The sequence below is a fragment of the Dreissena polymorpha genome, unplaced genomic scaffold, assembly GCF_020536995.1.
Source record: "Dreissena polymorpha isolate Duluth1 unplaced genomic scaffold, UMN_Dpol_1.0 chrUn007, whole genome shotgun sequence".
NCBI classification, from domain to species: Eukaryota; Metazoa; Mollusca; class Bivalvia; order Myida; family Dreissenidae; genus Dreissena; species Dreissena polymorpha.
In genome coordinates this window covers 721,505-741,942 of record NW_026273321.1, presented here as the reverse complement: position 1 = coordinate 741,942, position 20,438 = coordinate 721,505, and the positions used below count along the sequence as shown (strand labels likewise).

The 20,438-nt window shown below is 37.7% G+C and overlaps 1 protein-coding gene and 2 pseudogenes across 1 annotated transcript in view; 1 reads left to right on the top strand and 2 right to left on the bottom strand.

Moving 5' to 3' along the window:
• LOC127863409 (macrophage mannose receptor 1-like) overlaps positions 1-10,351 on the top strand; it is a 35,481-nt gene extending 25,130 nt beyond the window's left edge. Inside the window, exons 28-41 of the mRNA XM_052402932.1 lie at positions 6-169; positions 542-606; positions 960-1,060; positions 1,227-1,367; positions 1,709-1,834; positions 2,458-2,612; positions 3,066-3,165; positions 4,427-4,677; positions 5,266-5,434; positions 5,827-5,921; positions 6,322-6,478; positions 6,713-6,880; positions 7,451-7,726; positions 8,219-10,351. Of these exons, the coding sequence (XP_052258892.1) occupies positions 6-169; positions 542-606; positions 960-1,060; positions 1,227-1,367; positions 1,709-1,834; positions 2,458-2,612; positions 3,066-3,165; positions 4,427-4,677; positions 5,266-5,434; positions 5,827-5,921; positions 6,322-6,478; positions 6,713-6,880; positions 7,451-7,726; positions 8,219-8,463 (2,213 nt within the window). The 3' untranslated portion in view covers positions 8,464-10,351. The remainder of the gene's footprint in view (positions 1-5; positions 170-541; positions 607-959; positions 1,061-1,226; positions 1,368-1,708; positions 1,835-2,457; positions 2,613-3,065; positions 3,166-4,426; positions 4,678-5,265; positions 5,435-5,826; positions 5,922-6,321; positions 6,479-6,712; positions 6,881-7,450; positions 7,727-8,218) is intronic.
• Positions 10,352-12,412: 2,061 nt separating this feature from the next.
• On the bottom strand, positions 12,413-14,358 carry LOC127863411 (heat shock 70 kDa protein cognate 4-like; annotated as a pseudogene).
• LOC127863417 (heat shock 70 kDa protein cognate 4-like) lies at positions 14,283-19,444 on the bottom strand (annotated as a pseudogene).
• Between the last annotated feature and the right edge of the window lie 994 nt (positions 19,445-20,438).

The window sequence follows — 20,438 nt, the reverse complement described above, 5'->3', positions numbered from 1 at the left end:
TTTAGCCGCATGTAATAACGATCCAAATTGGCGCTTGTTCAACGGAAGTTGTTATTACGTCAGCCAACCGCGTGCTTCTTGGTATGATGCGCGCGACTTCTGTGCGCAAAATGGCGGCGACCTGATGAGCGCACACAGTCTTCAAGAAAACAACTTCCTCATTACGCTGGTAAACTGTTTGTTTTTGCACCTCTCATGGCATTGTCTAAACACACTGGTATCGTTTGGTTTGACACCAAAGTACTTGCTTCGAAAGCGTCTGTCTTCGCTTGGTACTTAACCTTGTCATGTGTATTACATTAAGATGATACTATAATACTATGTTTTGGTTTATCCTTTTCTTTAGTAGAGTTAAACAAGTGAAATCATCTATAATGCGATCCCTTTGTGTAACTATATTTGGATTAATATACGTCTTATTGTATACGCTAAAAAATAATATTGCGAAAACATATCTGTTTAAAAGTCATTTGCCCGAATACTACATCTTCCATTTTCACAAAACTGTGTGTGTGTCTGTACTGTTTGTTTCAATTACAAGATGACATCAACAGTTGGGTCCGACTGCTGGATCGGTCTGTTTGACAAAGGAAGTAACCAATTCGGGTAAGAATGAGTAACACATCGTCAAATAACGGTAGCACGCGCTTACAGATTGGCTAGCTTTGCAATCTGTAAGTATAAATCACTGAGTGCACTGGATTAGCATTTTTTTTAAATCTTAATTGAAATGTATGCGCCTGGTGTTTTTTTAAGGTAATGGATTTTCTGACAAAATGTATTACCGCTAATGCATACACAATTTAAAAAAGCATACATGTAGTGTTTGTACCACTAAACCATAATTTTATGCTATCCATACACCGAAAACGGGATAATAAAAACAATAATCTTCATACGTTTAAAGTTTTAAAGTTTATGAGTCACATATATTTTTTCGTTATTGCTATGATTTGCAGCTGGGCGGACGGCACACCTGTCGACTACACCCACTGGAGCGGTAACGAACCCAATGATGCTTTCGGGTCCGAAAACTGTGGCCAAATACAAGCGTTCAATGGTGTGACTTTTAAAATTCTCGCACTCGTGTTTTTCTAAGTAGTGTTCATGCGCCTATTATGAAAGCATGCCGAGCATTCCCTTCGACAAAATAAGAATCTAAAAAATAAATCTCATAAATAACAATGTGTTAGATGAGAACATTTTCTTGTTTATAATGATTTTAGGCTACTGGAATGACAACGACTGTAATGAGCAGTTTCACTACATTTGCAAACGCCCGCTAGGTGGCGTGACGCCAGGACTGGTTCCCACGACCCCATTAATACAAGGAGGCTGTCCGCCCGGATTTATTGCTGCAAGCAACGGTACTATTGTATTCTGCGTCAACAAAGTATGAGTTGAATTCATTTAATCGTTTTATTTATTATATTTTCAATGTGCCCTTTATTTGTATTTTACTCTGATCTTGCACTCCGTTTTCCTTACGTATAACATTAGCATTATTTGACACCACTATATTGACAAATCGTTTGCCATCAATACGGTGTGATCACACGGTTTACCAAATCTAGTTTTGGTATTTTCTTACCAGCTTAGAACATCAAGCATTAATTTGTACTTGTCAAGTTTTGTCAATATTTGCTGCTTGGCGTCTTTTAACCTTACCATTGTTTAAATCTTGTGAACCTATTTTATATTATTGTAGACAACAAGTGCTACAGTGTCATAGGAGGAACTGACCCGGTGGCTCGCAAGAATTATACAGACGCATTGGCCTACTGCCGACAGAATGCCTCAGATCTTGCCAGCATCACCAGCCAGACCGAACTGGGTAAATAACTTCATGATAATCTAGATTTTTACACTGTGTGACATACGTTAAAAATATGCAATGACACGATTAAAAGAACGTAATTAGTACTGTTAAATAGTAAACTTACTGTGGGTTTTCTTAAAATGATCATTTTGTATGTGTCTGCTTTGGTAAGGAAACTTCATAATTGTAACAAGTTTATGGGTTTCTTACTTTCTGATACACTAACGGACTATATTATATTAAATTTCACAACCGAGTCCAAAGTTGTGCGAGATGATGCTGTCTACAATGTGGAGTTCTGAGATTCGGATATTTCCATGTCAGTTTTGTCAGATATACATTGACACGTGACGTTAAATTATTTTATGAACGTATACATATTCTAACTACAACGATAGGCTTATTCCAGTTTAAATAAAAACCTACATAATACAAAGTCTGTATTTCGCACTATTAAATTCGTTTCCGGAATACTCGGTGTGTCTTGCGTGATGCAAATAACCGCATCGTTCCGTGAGACGTTGGGACACATTTGCTCTTTCAATGCCCGGCCTTGGAATAAAGCAACATATACTCGATTTAATCGATACAACCCACCGGCACCCCAAAGTTATGTTATAAGCCCTGTTTATCTTCAGCCGTATTAATTAGTATATTCCTGAGCGCCGTCCAAGACGGTACGGGATTGTGGATAGGCCTTAACGACAACAACAACAACTACCGCTACACGTGGCAGGATAGTGCGAGGCTAAATTACACTCATTGGGATAAAGGGGAGCCGAACGGCTTTGGAGTTAGTAAAAAGCTGATTTTATTTTTTTGAGTCGAGAAGGCAGTAAAATACTCTCTTTAGAGCTTGTAAACCGATTCTATGTCAATTATCATTGTTGTATTAAATGTTTAGTTAAACTAATATTTATAATTGCATATGCACGTTTTTTAATCTGATCCCGTATTAACCAACCAATTCCTAGATTTAATCATGAAGAATAATAAAAATAAATATTAAAATGTTAGACTTAAAAACGGGACGTCATTAATATCCAATTTTAAAAAGCAACACGCAGCAATGGTTTCAACATACGCAATAACGTTTTTGTTAAAACATGTAAGTTTTTAAAGCGTTAATTAGAACTTTGTAAAAAGAACTATAATTGCTAGTCACTATTACGTTTTGTGGTTACTTTTTTCATATATTATTTTGATTGGTCATTTAGTTGTACTGTACATGCTTATATTTTTGCAGGAGCGTTGTGTAGAGATTTACACGGACGCTCGCAAGGCTGGTCGATGGAACAACATCGTGTGTTCTAATGTTAGAGCATTTATTTGTGAAGCATCAAGAGGTAGAATGTAAAATCAATATTTAGCAATTAGTCGTTTGAAATAATTTTCGTTAATAGTACTCTACGAGAAAAAACACAGTGAATGATTATATCACTGCATCATAGGTACAGATTGCAAACAAACGGAATCTTTAGAAACTAGTCGCATATTTGTTTGTTAAAAACACGTTGCTGTAGAGAGAGAAACGCTGAACTCATAATATTTTTTTAACGGTACGTTGCATACAAATTGCATGAAAAACGTTAAATATCAAGCACTAAAATGTGCTTATGTTTTATTTGATTTCATTTAGACAAACATAAATCCTTTCATATCTTTCTCTGATATAAATGACATGCATTATAAATTCATTAGAAATATTGAAAGGTTCGGCTAAACCGCTAGCGTGCAAGCAACCTTACTGTTCATTTCAATTTTTTCATTTCTTTCATTTTCGCTATAATGGCGCTCGATTGTTAATTGTCGGCTCTAGTACTGCTTAACAGCACCCCTTAAGTATAATACAAAGTACACGGGGTATGGAAAATAAACTTTGCAAGAACCACGAAGTATGGTCGGGTGCTTTTATGTATTTTTTCCTTACTCGGAGCATATTGATGTGTACTTAAGAGTAACCGGGGTACTTTTCAATAATACCTGTGCCGACAACGACCAATTGAGCAATAATGGCAGGAGGCCGTATGAGGACACGATACCAAATGTACGGTGCCTTCATCATATCCGAACCAACATAACAATGTGATTAAAGTATAGTAGAACACGGCATCAGTTTTAGTATAAATAAACAAAGAACACACAGATTGTAATAATGATCAAATGATTCTAATTTTTAACTGGATCTAGCAATCCACGTCGCCCAAGCGTCCTCTGTTTACCGTTTACATTCCGAAATATAACCCTAATTATATCTTATGTAATTATTAATTAAAACGCAAATGCAAAACCTAATTCGTAACAAAAGCAACAATAACATTAAACATAACCGCAGACGTTTACAAATATTCGACATCCACTAAGATACGTCTCGAACAGCGGTAAATCATCTTATGTAAAACCAATACTGCAATAAGTTTTGTATGAAGCAATCAACATGGCCGTTTTCAAATGAGCACGAGATGAACGTGCATGCATAGTCGGTTGGTCGTAATTGCACTTGAAAATCGGTGGGGGATTGTTTAAAACGTTTACTTACACGCATCATTCAATAATCGAAGCAAACTAAATATTTTCATCACCCATCCATTTTCTCAATATTTTCAGCACCAATCTACACGACACCCGCAATATCTGCGTGTGCGGATTTACAAGGAAACGGAAACCTACTAAACCCCAACACGTTTGACTGTTACAATGTGCAGATGACGCCGATGTCATGGACGGACGCTAGCAGCGCTTGCGCCTCGCGGCAGATGACGTTAGCGTCTGTGCTAAGCGTCTACGACCAGGCGTTCATCGACACCCTCGTGGTTGGCTTCAACTCTCCTGTGTGGATAGGGCTGTCAGATCCTGGGGTAACTATGCTCAGAGAGTATTACAGTGTTGTAAATCACATATATTTGATGGCTAAGTTGCTGTTTGTTTCTTTCACAGTGTGAAATGTTTATTTCTCAGTTTAAGGAAAAAGTAAACTGCCTTTTACTTTGGATGCGTCCGTCATTTTCAAATCTAAAAAGTATATCTTTAAAACTCGATTTAAAATAATGGTAAAGATAGTGATACTAGTAATGAATGAAAGTATTTTCGTGTTCTATATTACTTGAATTAATTGTCAAAGTAACAATGTCAATTGATAATTTGACGTTCTTGTGTATATTGTATATGCCCTGATGAACTGTGCGAAAACGATCGGCATACTTTAATACAGTTTTTCTTATACCCATGCGACGTTTGTCTACTTTTTCAATATATATATATATATATATATATATATATATATATATATATATATATATGTAGTATGAGTGTCCTGTCATGTTTATGGAGGTTCGTGTATTCAGTTCATGCAATATTTTAAAACAATTGGTCAATATGAGGTCAACACGTTTCACACAACCATGTATACAGACACATGTTGATAAACAAACAACGTGACTTTGCAGTTGACGGGTACATACACGTGGACCGACCAATTCCCGTTGACGTTCACAAACTGGGACAAAGGCGAGCCCACGTACACGGCGGGAGAGGGTTGCATAGCAACGCGCAATGGGTTGTGGAACGACACTGTGTGCGCTAATACCTACCCTTCCGTCTGCAAGAAGCCTTTCTGTAAGATCTTATGTTAGAGGATTGCCATTGTATTGCACTTGCAATAACTGTTATGCATGGACGAAATAATACACCCAGAGATAAACTTTGCTTTCTTGGTTATATAAAATAAACTTGAGCATTCTTATAACATGATTTTACCGCGTGTTATTAGTATTTTTCTGTTCAATTACGTGTCTCGTTTGTTCGTTAATTTTTAAATAAAGCAACAAATGATGCAATAAATACGCATCTCGACCAAAAAGCTCATAAATGGATAAATGAATTGATTCGCAAAGTAAATTATTATTTTATCAACACAAACATTATTATTTACTTACTTATTATTTGCAAGCATTGTGATGTCAGGCATTTTATTATCGTACGTATCGTATTTATCTCACTTATCGTAGTCCCGCCTGCGACTCCCACTCCAAACCTTGGTGGCTACTGTGCCAATGTGTCGTGGTCACAATTCGGAAACAACTGCTATTTCCTCGAACTGAAGGTAGACAATTGTGTTGTCATTAACTATAAGCTTATTCATGGTCACTTAAATTATCTTTGCATAATTTAAGACAATTAAATTAATTAATAATTAAGATGGCTCTTATAGCCATAATTATTCAATATATTGTATTTAAACATATTTATCAATCATAATTATATGCAATTTCTTGCATTTATATGGTTCCTGCTCAGAGGTAATGACTGGATTCGATCCAAACTGCATGTGCGTTTTTTGGTTATCGCTCAAAGACACTAAGTACTGGTTCCAGGAAACGGACTCGAGAGCGTGTCAATAAACTTAAGGCATTAAATGCAATCGAGCTAACATAAATAAGTCTAAACTAACTCTACGGAGACCAAACACGGCCCGAAATAATTATCATCTGTGTGATTGGCAGCCGTTTTATTCGTGGTCCGACGCGGAGACCCAGTGCAAACAGCGCGGTATGGAGCTGGCCAGCGTCATGAGTAACGAAGAGGAGGCCTTTGTGCTGCGCGAGATAGACAACAACGACAGGGCCTCCATCAATATATGGATAGGCTTCAGGAGAACTGGTATGGCACGCACAGGGTCGATCTAAGACAAAGCATTTATGTTGTATCGGAGCTGCTTCTTAAACAGGGGATGTAAATAAATATCTAGATTGGTGTTTAACATGAAATAATAAATTGTTTAATTAGAACGGAAATGTTATATTCATACGCACTGCTTTTTTCTTAATTGTGTACGTATTACATAGTTATCGTATATATTGAAATAAAACGTAAACATGCTTGCCTTCTCCACAGGCGGTTACTTCGTGTGGAGCGACGGAAATCCCACCTCCTACATCCACTGGGACGGATCGCCGTCGGGTCTACCGGGATACGACTGTGTCATCATGCAGCCCACAAACGGCAAATGGAGCAACAGACGCTGCATTGAACATTTGGGTTTCATCTGCAAGGGACCAAAATGTAAGATAACAGTGGCATTCTTAGATCTGGGTTTCATCTGCAAGGGACCGAAATGTAAGCTATCATTGGCATTCTTAGATCTGGGTTTCATCTGCAAGGGACCAAAATGTAAGCTAACAGTGGCATTCTTAGATCTGGGTTTCATCTGCAAGGGACCAAAATGTTAGCTAACAGTGGCATTCTTAGATCTGGGTGTCATCTGCAAGGGACCAAAATGTTAGCTAACAGTGGCATTCTAAGATCTCGGTTTCATCTGCAAGGGACTAAAATCTAAGCAATTAATGCCAATCTTATTTTAACGGGTATATATATTCGGCTGATTATTACACAAAATTGTTCATATAATTCTGTTTGTCGTTTTAAACGAACATAAATGTTGAATGGTGTGTGAGGAAAGTTGTTTACAATGGAGTCCTAAGTGTTATGTCATATGTATGCATTCAAGTTACAACTAACTTTCCATAATATTGAAAATACCAACATCATTAAGAATTGATTTCAGGCGTGAAGATAAGATTATTGCTATGTTTTTCATCATATCTTTTCAACTGTTTGTTTTGGACATATTAGTACCGGCAACGACTCCGACAACAACGATTTCCACACCATCTACGACAACTCCTTCAACACTACCACCACCAGCTTCATCATCATCATCATCATCATCATCATCATCAGCTGCTCCATCATTACCATCAACATCATCAACAACATCATCTAAGTCACCAGCAGACATCATCACCACATCCCAAGGACAGCTAGGAAGTACAACTTCCAGCACTGGCCCTAAGGCGACCATACCGAACGCCAATGAGTTGCAAAAACAACAGCAGAAACAGCTGCCCGGTGGGTTTTAAACATGCTCGTTACTTTGTGATGAAAATTCTATTCACAAAAATGTTCATGCCAACGTTGTAATTGGTTTCCATTTAGACTACGATTACAAAACGAGGTCAATGCGCTAAACACACACTTTGTTTTGAAGTAATTAAAAACACCAATCCAATTCTATGCTCAGTTGAATGCGCAGTAGGTCCGCTGAAATCTTGTTTTAAAAGTTGCATTTATTCCGGACGTAAGACTGAAATGCATGCAAACGAGAAACATATTTATGCGATCTATCATAGTTTCCCACGTCTACTTCGTGACCGTTCGGAAATGTATGAACGAGGACGGGTTAGGCTAACAAATGTTAGGACTTGATCTTTTATAGGACATAATGTTATAATATGCATACTTTGATCATTGTTTCTTGTTAACCTCGTTGCTCATTGCCTAGTGTTATCTTGATGAATCAGTTACTGTCTAATAGAACTAATAATCTCTTATTTTTTAAAGCTCTGCCACCGACGATGAGCGGAGGCGCCGTTGCTGGTGTAATCACCGGAATCTTGTTGCTGCTGGCGTTGGTGTGCATTGCCCTGATAGTGCTGAAAACTCGATACGGCGACCGGTACTTTTCCTTCATGAAATTCACAAATCAGCCCGGCATTGACAATGCAGCGTATGACAAAAATACGGACACCGTCCGAATGAACGGCGTTAACGGGATCGAGAATTCACACTATGAAACGACGTCATAACTACATTGACGACTTGAATTCGAGCTACAGTTGACGTTTCCAGTGGTTTCGTAATAGCATTAAAAACACCGTCTGATATGTTAGGCCGGAATAATGTTTGAATATTTTGCAAGTCTACACGTTCTATTAAAAATAGACTTCGTTGTGATTTTTTTATATTTTAATACCACACAAAGTTATGTGATAACCTGTTGGATAAAACATTAGATTATATTTTAAATGCGATAAGATTGTAAGTATCAATTTGACCTGCAACAAATATTCACATTGGTACCATGTTTTTAAGACGGCTAAGACGGCGATTTGTAGAATGCTTTACATGAACATAAAGACTATTACAATCTGATCCAGTGTATACAACTGTTCGTTTCAAAATAGGCTCTTACGTAAGGGCAACTTGAGGATGTTTGATGCATTTATCTTCATTTTTGTTTTGTTATGTTTGTTTATGAAATGAGTATTACACTGAAGGACTAGCCTTAATATAAACATATTATCAAGGCATTCTGTTTTCAAAAAGCATTTTAAAGGGATCTTTTCACGCTTTGGTAAATTGACAAAATTGAAAAAAGTTGTTTCAGATTCGTAATTTTTCGTTTTAGTTATGATATTTGTGAGGAAACAGTAATACTGAACATTAACCATGCTCTAATATAGCCATTATATGCATCTTTTGACGATTTTAAAACCTAAAAATTATAAAGCGTTGCAACGCGAAACGATTGAATAATTTGGAGAGTTCTGTTTTTGTCGTTAAATTTTGTGAAACTACGAAGATTGCTTATATAAGGTATAAAATACGTCAAGAATTTGTACTCGGCGGAATAGCTCAGTAGGCTAGAGCGTTTTTACTTCAGGACTCTGGCAGGACTCCAGAGGTCACTGGTTCGAAACCTGCTCCGGGCAATGTTCTTTTCCTTTTTTTAATTTTTTTCTTGATTTTTTACTTGAGCTTTTACGATCCAATGTTTACATTTATCAATATAAAGCATTTAATGAATAAGTTGAAAAAATGCCAAAATCTGTGAAAAGGCCCCTTTAATGGTTGTGTATAACCGTGGTTTTGAACAGTCGTGGTTAAATGCAATCTGTTTAGATTTTTTATAGTAATTATATTTGCTTCGTAATATAGTACTTATCATTTCATACCTATCGTTTATCGCGTGTGACAACATGTATAATTCTGACTGACGTTCGTCACGTTTTTCTGTATTTATGTGTTCGCATAATCACGTTGTCATATGGCATTACAAATCATTCATATCAATGGACGGGACGTATTAATTGTTTCACTATTAGTTTAATTAATTGTTTCACATTCATGAGACTCTGTTTTGAATGTGAATATATCTGCATAACACCAAAGGGATTGTGTATGATGCTTATTTACAAGCAATCTAATATATATATTATTGTTGTTTTGAGGTTTGAAAAATTAGCATGTCATAAGACCACAACAAAAAAGTCACATATTCATGCATCCGACAATGTTTTTGAATAATCGATTTTTCTGCAATGCCAATGATCACTTCGTGTTGAGCACCATCATTAATGTCTTAATTGCTCTGATTTTCGTTGTGATTTTCGTTGTTGCCTGGGTAGAACGTAGAGTTTGGATGTACTTTCGACATACCCCATCGATAACTTTTGTAAATAACCATATAGTAACAATCGTATTTACAGACGCGTGTGTAATCTAAGCATTAGTTTTAGAGCAGAATTCAATGCCTTCGAAATACTGACTGTACGTCCCGTGCAACAGGAAAACATTGCCTTAATGTCCATATTTAATGGCATTTTGTATTTTTTGTAAAGTGTTCACTGATGTGTAATTTATATTAAATTTGTATGTTATAATACTCGATTAAAGTATGTTGATGTCTGTGTATTTAAGCTTTTTTGGTCAATTTTGTACCAAGATTTCTCGAACAGGGTGTATTTATGAACAAAAAACAACTCAACAAATTATCAAATAAGCATCTGATATAGTGCTCAATTATGACATTATTAAGGTGATGAAAAAAACTTACTTATTTTAGTTACTTATAATGAGTATTCAAATATTTGTCGTTTTTTTACCAAGTTTAAAAAGTTAAAAAATAAATAATTTAATTTAATTGTGATGAACACCCTAGTTAATAAACAAGGTCCGTTATTAGTGGAAGACATGTTTATTATGCAAAGGATACTCCTTACTGTCCCAGAGGAGGGATTATACATCATAGTATAAGTTGAGCCGCTTCATGCGTAAATGGGCCCTATGCCATATGAGACCAGCGTAGAATTTGCGAATTCTGGTGTGAAGCTACCCTGTCCGCAAATGAGACCACGAAACTTTGCGTGACTTTAAACCGGTTAGGGTAGCTCCGGACTAGACTGCGAAAATGCGTTGGCTGGTCTGGGGCTGGCTGCATATGGCCTACTTTCGCATGAACGAGGTCTTTTTTTTAAATGCTGGGGCTAAACTATATAGTGAGATAATCTTTCACAAAGGCAATAAGAACCGGAAAATTGTGGTCGTAACCTAATGTAAAAGTTAGCTTACGCCAAACGTCTAGAGGGCATGTTAGTTCCAGTCCACAAACATGTAAAATAAATCAATTCTGCAGAAACTGACTCTCATAAACATCCTTACGACCAAAGTCGCAAAACAAACGCATTGAAATCGGTTGGATAATGGAAATTAGGCGATTATTTGTTTCATAGTTTATGTTTATGCTATAGCTTTTGACGCCACTGGAGGATAGTACAAAGGGTCTATTAAGGATTTTATTTCATTTACCCCAATCGCTTTCGAATATAAATATCATTGAATGGATTTCTAATAAATGAAATAGTTCCGGCTCAAAATGAACTATTTAAGAATTGATTGAATTATGGTAGTTGAACATGTACGTTAAGTTGACTTCAAGTTGACTAAACGCAAGGTACTGTATTCGCTGAGTGATTTCTATGTTTGTAAAGTTAGATATGTAACAAATTCCGCCGATGGACGGGTATGAAAAGGTACCTTCTAATCGGATGAAACGCTCAACCGATGCAGCAGTTTAAACCCATTTAGATAATAGTCCACATTTACAGTTTAACATCGAGTTATGTTTGTTAATTCGTTACGTGCAATTGACCATACGTCAAATATGGCGCGTAATTTCCCTGTCTAAAATTCGGTAACCATGGTTCAATATTCAAAAGACCAACCATGAGATTTTCTGGACTACGAACCAATACGTCCTTTTTAATGCACATGCAGCTAAAAAGCTGATATGGTCACGTGCTGAATTAATGAGTCACGTGTACGTGGTAAAGTTCATAGCCAATGTTAAGTTAAAAAATATCAAACAATAGTTTACCCGGGCTATTGAATAGTACATTCGTTTAAAGTAAACAAGCACCTACCAGCTGAACCAGTCACGGGTTGTGTAAACGCCATACGTGTACTTTACAATTCACTACAAAGTGTTTGTCAATTCACAAAAGCACACCGACGGTGCCCCCTTGACCACATTTCCCACACGCTTTCCTTGAATATGGACGTACACGTACTTTCACAGTTCCCAAGCAATTACCACATTGACATGGTCTCGTGGCGTCTTTAAGTTTTTGTCACCGGTGATCACATTTAGCATTGCTTTAACAATTTTATTTAAGTATAGTGCCCATCGTTGGTGTCCAAAAGCTCAAACACAATTTATCAAGGAAAATGGACGAAAACGTGCCTTGATACTACATAAGCAGCTATTAAGTTATGCTTCGTCTTAATTTGTCAAATGCAATTGAACAATAATGCTATTTGTGAGTAGCCTATTTATGACATTTTATATTGACTATCCTAAAGGGACAAACAAGAGTTGCCCCAGACTTTGGACTAACACATGCTTTTAGAGTACACGAAAAGCTACCAGTATGATATGATAACGTGTTTAACTTCTTCACGGACACTTGACTATCATTATTCCTTAGTATTTTATTGATAGGTTATTACAAGTGACTTAACAAAAATATTTTACTACAAATAAATAAACACATTTTCTGCGTTTCCTATTTTATTTCACATTTTGTAAAGGTCCGTCTCTATTTAGTCAGACTGCCAAAATTGAGATAAAAAGATCACTATCAAGAGGTCACACTAAGATCAACTGAAGATGTACGCTTTGCATAGATTAATATATATCTATACTTGCATAATTAATTATCAGCGTGACTTACTTGACCACAAATAGTTAAAATATTTAGATGCGGAAGATAAATTAAACGTGAACATAAATGTTCGAAATACATGTACTTTCAGATATATGCATTATTCGAAAATACGCGAAGTATCCAATAAACGTTAACTGTCATGGATTACCAATATACTAGTATACGGTACATGTTGTTGAGCCGCGCTCTAAGAAAAAGACGCGCTCAATTAATGTGCTTGATGTATCGTCACCGATGAGCCTGTGCAGTCCGCACATGCTTATCGGTGACGATACTTTCCGCATTTTGGAATTATTTCGTGTATCGTCTCTGATAGCATGTGCGGACAGGGCATGCTTATCTGGCACGGTACTTTACGCGCATGCATTAAGCCCTGGTCGACCAACCAAACGCGTAACATATAAATCATGTCCGTCGATAAACCACACGTGTAACATATAAATCAAACTGCGCATACCCTTGGAATTCGCAGTCGGGCGTTTGGTGCAAATTTGAATTATTTGCTTCGATTAGGGTGAGGATATTTACATAATTGGTGTGTACATTTGAAAAGTTAAAGCTGACATTATTATGTATTAAATGATTGGCAGTAAAATAATTTTTCGCCATGTTCTGCATCAGCTCCGCAAAACTTTGGAGGCATGCAACCAGCAACGCGTAGAGGCCCCTATGTATGTTTGAGCTTAATGATTATCGGGTTGCATACGCCCTGGAGCTCAGTCTGTTTGTGTGCATTCTCCTCCGTTTCAGCAAATTGGATGCTGTCAAGCCAAGAAATGATTTCATTACACTTGTCCAAGATGGTCTTCTTGTCATCTTCGCTTTTTTTTCCATTCATGTTCTCATTCTCTACGGCGGTCTTCATCTTTAACGGGTAGCTCTCCAGCTGGTTCTTTGCTGTAATGCGCTCTTTCTGTTGTTTGTCCTCTTGCTTGTATTTCTTGGCATCATTCACCATGCGGGCAATGTCCCTCTTGATAAGTCGACCTGAATGAATTCAATAATAAATGATAGTTTATAACCATTATTTTGAATACAGTATTGTTATGTGAAAGTTGAGGAGTAGATAAAATGTGTCTCTATCATTCAAAGGAATGACTGGGATACCTTTTTGATCATTTATCCCTCTGTTTAGATTACGAATGTGGTTACATTACTTGAATAATCGACACGTTTCTATTTTAGTAAATGTACATTCAGTAAAAATCTTACGCATTTCCAGTCGATTCTTACTCTTATTTATTACAAGTAAAACAATTGTGTACAGATATTGTTGCACATTTAAAATAATATAGTAAGACATGCCAATTAGTATTTACCCTTGTCAATAGTGATGGTAATCTTGGTTTTATTGACAGTGCTCTTGGCAGTGACGTTGAGAATACCATCACCTCAATTTGTGGAAATACCCTGGGTGCCGGTGGGATTCCGGCCAGTTCGAACGTTCCAAGCAGGTTGTTGTCTTTAGTCATTGCTCTCTCACCTTCGTACACCTGGATTCGAACACCAGGCTGGTTGTCTAAGTAAGTTGTACATATTTCCATGCTCATGATCGGAATATGGGTGTTTCTTTTTATTAGCGAGGTCATCACACCTCCAGCGGTCTCGATACCCAGAGATCACGTGGCAACCTCCATGAGAAAGATGTTAGGAACCCCTTCAGACCTGTCACCATGGAGGATGGCAGCCTGAACCGCTGCAAACGAACATACATGTAATATGTATGCAATGATATTGACCTATTTGCTGGGTTATGCACTAACAATTAACGTTGATCATATTTAAGCAGACTGATTGGGTAGGTTATAATAGGCACACAATTAATTGATTATTATCTGCAGTAGGTTTCAGTCAAGTAAACGTGTATATACCTGCACCAAAGGCAACAGCCTCATCGGTGTTAATGCTCTTGTAAAGTATCTTTCCATTGAAGAAGTCCTGCAGCAGTTTCTGGATCTTTGGAATTCTAGTGGAGCCACCGACCAAGACGATGTCCTGGACATCAGCCGTGTACATGTTGGCATCACGTAAAGCAACCGGTTCCAGTGTGCCTCTGAAGAAATCGGCATTCAGCTCTTCAAATCTGGCTCTGGTTATGCTTGTGTAGAAATCAACTCATTCAAATACGAAACCATTTCGTTTTATGCCATTTCCTTAACCGTCAATAAAGGACCTTAACAATTTTCCAAGTTTTAAAATAACATTTTATAATATTTAGGAGTATTCAAGACATCAAAGAAAGGTCTAAGCCATCTTCAGGCAGTAAAGCTTTCTTAAACCACTGCGAATGTGGGTTATTCATCATCAATACTTCTGATAAAAGCAAATCACAAAATAAAATCAAAGGTTAACAGCGTGAATTTATCAGATGTTGTAAACACATTTTATGGGGACCCTTAATCCTCTGAAATAATTAACAGCAAAGAGATTAAGCCTTTTCTAGTTAACATACAATCGTATAGGGAACCAAGCTCAATGCTGGCCTGTGTACTGGATGATAAAGTTGTCTTTGCCTTCTCACAAGCTGATATCCTTCTTGCGTTTTCGCATAAACTCCTGGATAAAGTGGTCCACCATTCGGTTGTCGAAATCCTCTCCCCCCAAATGAGAATCACCAGCTGTGGACTTCACGTCTACAACGCCGTCTGCAATGGCCGCGATGGTCACATTGAAGGTTCCACCATCCAAGTCGACGATGAGCACATTTCTTTCACTTCCGTCCTGAAACAAGTAATTGCATATCTAGTTTGAGGATTAATGTGTCTTCGAGATCCAAGAAGGACTAAGCCATCTTTATACCAAAAAAGCAGTCTGAACGACTGCGAATGTCGATACTTATAATAATCATTAACCGCCAGCATCTGAACTACAAACCAGCGTACATTTTGCCCAATCCGTACGTAATGGCAGCTGCTGTAGGTTCATTGATGATCTGGAGCACATTCAAACCAGAAAGGGTACAAGCATCTTTAGTAGCCTGTCTCTGAGAGTCGTTGAATTAGGCAGGTACAGTCTGAAATATTCAACAATTTTATATCGTTATATAAGCAAATTCTAAAATGTCAAATCTACCGAAAAAGACTCACATTTACATTGCATTTATAGAAACTTTACAGAGTTTTATAAATAAAAACAAGAGATGTGTTTGTCAGAAACACAATGCTCCATATTGCGCCGCTTTAAAATAGAATTTCAATATATCACTTGACAGTTTAGAAATTATCTCCCTTTTAAAGCTTATTACTTCCCTTGGAATGTATTTTTTTTTTACTTTTGACCTTGACGGATGACATTGACCTTGACTTTTCACCACTCAAAATGTGCAGCTTCATGAGATACACATCCATGCGAAATATCAAGTTGCTATCTTCAATAATGCAAAAGTTATGGCCAATGTTAAAGTTTTTGGACGGACGGACGGACAGACAGACATACAGACAGACTGACTGACTGACTGACTGACTGACTGACTGACTGACTGACTGACTGACTGACTGACTGACTGACTGACTGACTGACTGACTGACTGACTGACTGACTGACTGACTGACTGACTGACTGACTGACTGAATGACTGACTGACTGACTAACTGACTGACGGACGGACAGTCTAACTGCTGTATGCCACCCTACACATATGGCAGAAGAAAGTAAGAAAGTTATGAACAATGTTAAATTTTTCGGACGGACGGACAGACGCCATATATTTGACCTTTGACGTTGAAGGATGACCTTGACCTTTCACCACTCAAAATGTGCAGCGCCAAGAGATACGCATGCATGCGAAATATGGAGTTGCTATCTTCAATATTGCAAAATTTTACCTTTGATCTTGACCTTGAAGGATGACCTTGACTTTTCACCACTCAAAAATGTGCAGCTCCATGAAACACGCATGCATTTTGAATATCGAGTTGCTATCTTCAATATTGCAAAATTTTACCTTTGACATTGACATTGAAGGATGACCTTGACCTTTCACTACTCAAAATATGCAGCTCCATGAGATACACATGCATGTCAAATATTAAGTTGCTATCTTCAATATTTGAAAAGTTATGGCCAATGTTAAAGTTTTCGGACGGATGGAATATTTGACATTTGACCTTGAAGATTGACCTTGATATTCACCTTTCACCACTCAAAATGTTCAGCTCCAGGAGATACACGTGCATGACAAATATCAAGTTGCTATCTTCAATATTTAAAAACTTATGGCCAATGTTAAAGTTTTTGGACGGACGGAATATTTTACATTTGACCTTGAAGGATTACCTTTCACCACTAAAAATGTTCAGCTCCAGGAGATGCACGTGCATGCCAAATATCAAGTTGCTATCATCGATAGTGAAAAAGTTATGGCCCATTTTAAAGTTTTCGGACGGACGGACAGACGCCATATATTAGACATTTGACCTTGAAGGATGACCTTGACATTTCACCACTCAAAATCTGCAGCTCCATGAGATGCACATGCATTCCAAATATCAAGTTGCTATGTTAAATATGAAAAAGTTAAAGTGTTCGGACGGACGGACTGACTGACATACTGACTGACTGACGGAGAGTTCAACTGCTATATGCCACCCTACCAGGGGCATAACACGAAAGAAAATATAAAAATCGATATTCACAGGTATTTCAGACATCCAAGGAAAGAGTAAGCCATCTTTAGGCAGAAGAACATTCCGAACCGACTGCGAATGTGGATAAAGTCCTAATCAATCCCTCCGCTAAAAGCCTAACAAACATACTCAATAAATATAACCTCAGGCTTAAAAATAAGTGAGACCTGAAATTATTGTCTTACATTTATAGTAGCAATTATTATATATTGTTTCTTTATATAAATATATCTTGCCAAGAAACGCCTCCGCAGTTTCCTTCATTTTGCGCAAAACCATTGAAGAAATTTCTTCTGGGAAAAAACACTCCTGTTCACCCTTGATTCAACTCTCAGCTTAAGTATACCACCATCGCTAACTAGTTCAAATTGTCAGTGCTTCATATCACACTGGACAGTGGGATCGTCAAATTTTCTTCCTATCAATATCTTTACTCCTGCAACATTAAAATCATGGTTTACTTTCCACATTTAATTTGTATAACAGGACGTTAATATTGTGATAAGACAGTTTTACATACGGAGTATATTTTAAAGCTCTTCTAGGCCATTAATCAACACATTTCTAAAATAAAATATTCACTCAAATTCAGATTATTATTGTTACTTAAAGGGAAAGTTTAAACTTTAAAAAGAACAATATTATCACGTACCAAATACAGTGTTGTTTGGGTTTATTGTTACCTGGTTTTTAGCTGCATCCCCAACAAGCCTTCCAGTGTCTGTGAATGCAACATAGCTGGGGGTCGTTCTTTTACCCTGAGAATTGGCAATAATTTCTACCTTGCAATGTTGGAACACGGCCACACAGGAAAAAGATGTGCCGTGTTCAATACCATTGGCTGGAGTTTTTGCCATGTTTCTTAAATTATATCAAATTGTTTGTTAAAAAAAGTTATTAGGTTAATTAAACATTAAAACAACATAGTTTTTACATAGTTCTTTATATAGACAAAGTAGTTAAATAGAATATAGCACAGAATATGTGTTGAACTTTCTGTTGTTCAGCAGTTTTACAACTGTATGGTTTGTCTATTGCATGTTATACACATGTACATGGAGATTTCAGCACTATTTAGAATTTAAAACCCCTCCCGGACAAAAAATCTCCCGTTATTTTCATAGGGCGCGGACAAAACCCTCCCCAAGAAAAAACGGGGGCGGACAAAAACCCTCCTGTTAAAGCAATTAAACACCGACAAATGTAAATGTTTCACACAGTGTTGCATTCATTTAAACGAAAAAAATTCCAATTGTGTGTATTGTGTTTTCAGGGGTGTGAAAATAAAAGAAGAAAATGTGTATCGTTTAACTGTATACATACCGCTTTTCTAATGTGCCTATATATCCGATAATCCAATATAATAACAACATCAATTAAAACATAAAAAAGGACATTAATTGACAAGTGAATTTAAATTTAGATTGAATGCAATACGATACAGAGCAACGTTTAATCGCGTCAGACGCGCATTCATGAAAAAAAACGTGATTCCCGGAGACTTTCTGAAAACCTTGCGAAAATGAAAGTGAAATTCTGTTAACAATTAACAATGCGTTTGCATGAAACTAAATTATCTGCATTACTTATTTAATTTATCTTTGACTGTAATGTTTTCAATTGCATTTTTGCAAAAAAATATTTAAATCCATATTGTCCACAAATAAAAATTAAGTAAAACATGCCTCGTTAAACCTGTCAAATCTGTCAATGATTCAAAAGATCGATAGCACATACATTGTACCAGCATTACCGGTAGTCGCTAACGGTACTAGTAACAATGTACCAGTTAATGGCATACAATAATATGTTATCAAAATATCAAACAGAGAATCTGCAACTGCGAAAAAAAGCCCTCCCGTGAAAGCAATTAAACACCGACAAATGTAATTGCTTCACTCAGCGTTGCATTGATAAATGAGAGAGACATCCGACCAAACATCCGAGTGTTGGTATGTGACGACGAGCAAGCCATACACAACGCAGTGCGGAAGTCGCTTAGCTCCCACACACGTGTGCAGGGATGTTTTTACCACCTGACTAAGGCAACGTGGCGTCGCGTCCAGTGCGAGGGTCTGCAGACTCGATACAGGGACGAAGAAGAGGTGCGGCACTTCTGCGGAATGCTGGATGGTATGGCGTTTCTCCCGGTGCATCTAGTGGCTGACGGCATGAGCCTTCTTCGGGAAGTAGCGACAGATGGCATCGACAGCATATAAGACTACTTCGACGCCAACTGTGTCAACGGGGCATTCAGGAACGTCATGAAGGATGGTCGCCTCCGCTTTAGGCGCATGCCGCCGCGCTTCACGCCTGATGTATGGAACGTTCATGAGGCTACAAATCATGGTAAAGCACGGACGAATAACGCATGCAAAAACTGGAATAACGATTTTAAGCACCTCGTCGGCCACGCAAATCCCTCATTGTGGATGTCATCACCGCCCCCGTTTTTTCATGGGAGGGTTTTGTCAGGCCCCGTTTTTTCATGTGAGGGTTTTTGTCCGGCCCCTATAAAACTGACGGGAGGGTTGTTGTCCGGCATTCTGTTTACAATAAAATCCGTTATTCAAACTTTCTGCCAACTTTGGAGACACACATCCGAAACTTGGAATCCATCGGCCAACAGCAGGACACGTATGGCGGTCTGCTTGTTCCGGTAATATCAGAGAAGCTACCGGGAGCCATTAAGCATAACCTGGCCCGAGAACGAGGAGATACTAACTGGCGACCTCCGCCGCGCTATCTACAGTGAGCTCAACATCATGGAAGCCGGAAGTGCATCGTATCCGGAAGTTGCCGAGTTAATGAAAACTGCGTCATTCAACACCGGGACAAACCACGCTTAGAAGGCTAAATTCGACAAAAGCGAATCATTGAATTTGAGGAAACAAACATTTTTGTGTCCATTCTGTCACGAGAAACACAAACCTAAAGAATGTTCGAAGTATTGCAGTCCTTCCGAGCGAATAAGTTCATAATTTCCGGTAAACACGTCATTCACCACATCTATTTTCCAATCAAATCTCGATGTCTCGTCATGTATCTGGACGACATCACCGACCCGAATCGTCTGGGAGTGCAGTTTTCCACTCTTCTATGAAACAGCCACACTCTGGTGTTCTTCTTAAGACAGCAACGATTGCTACT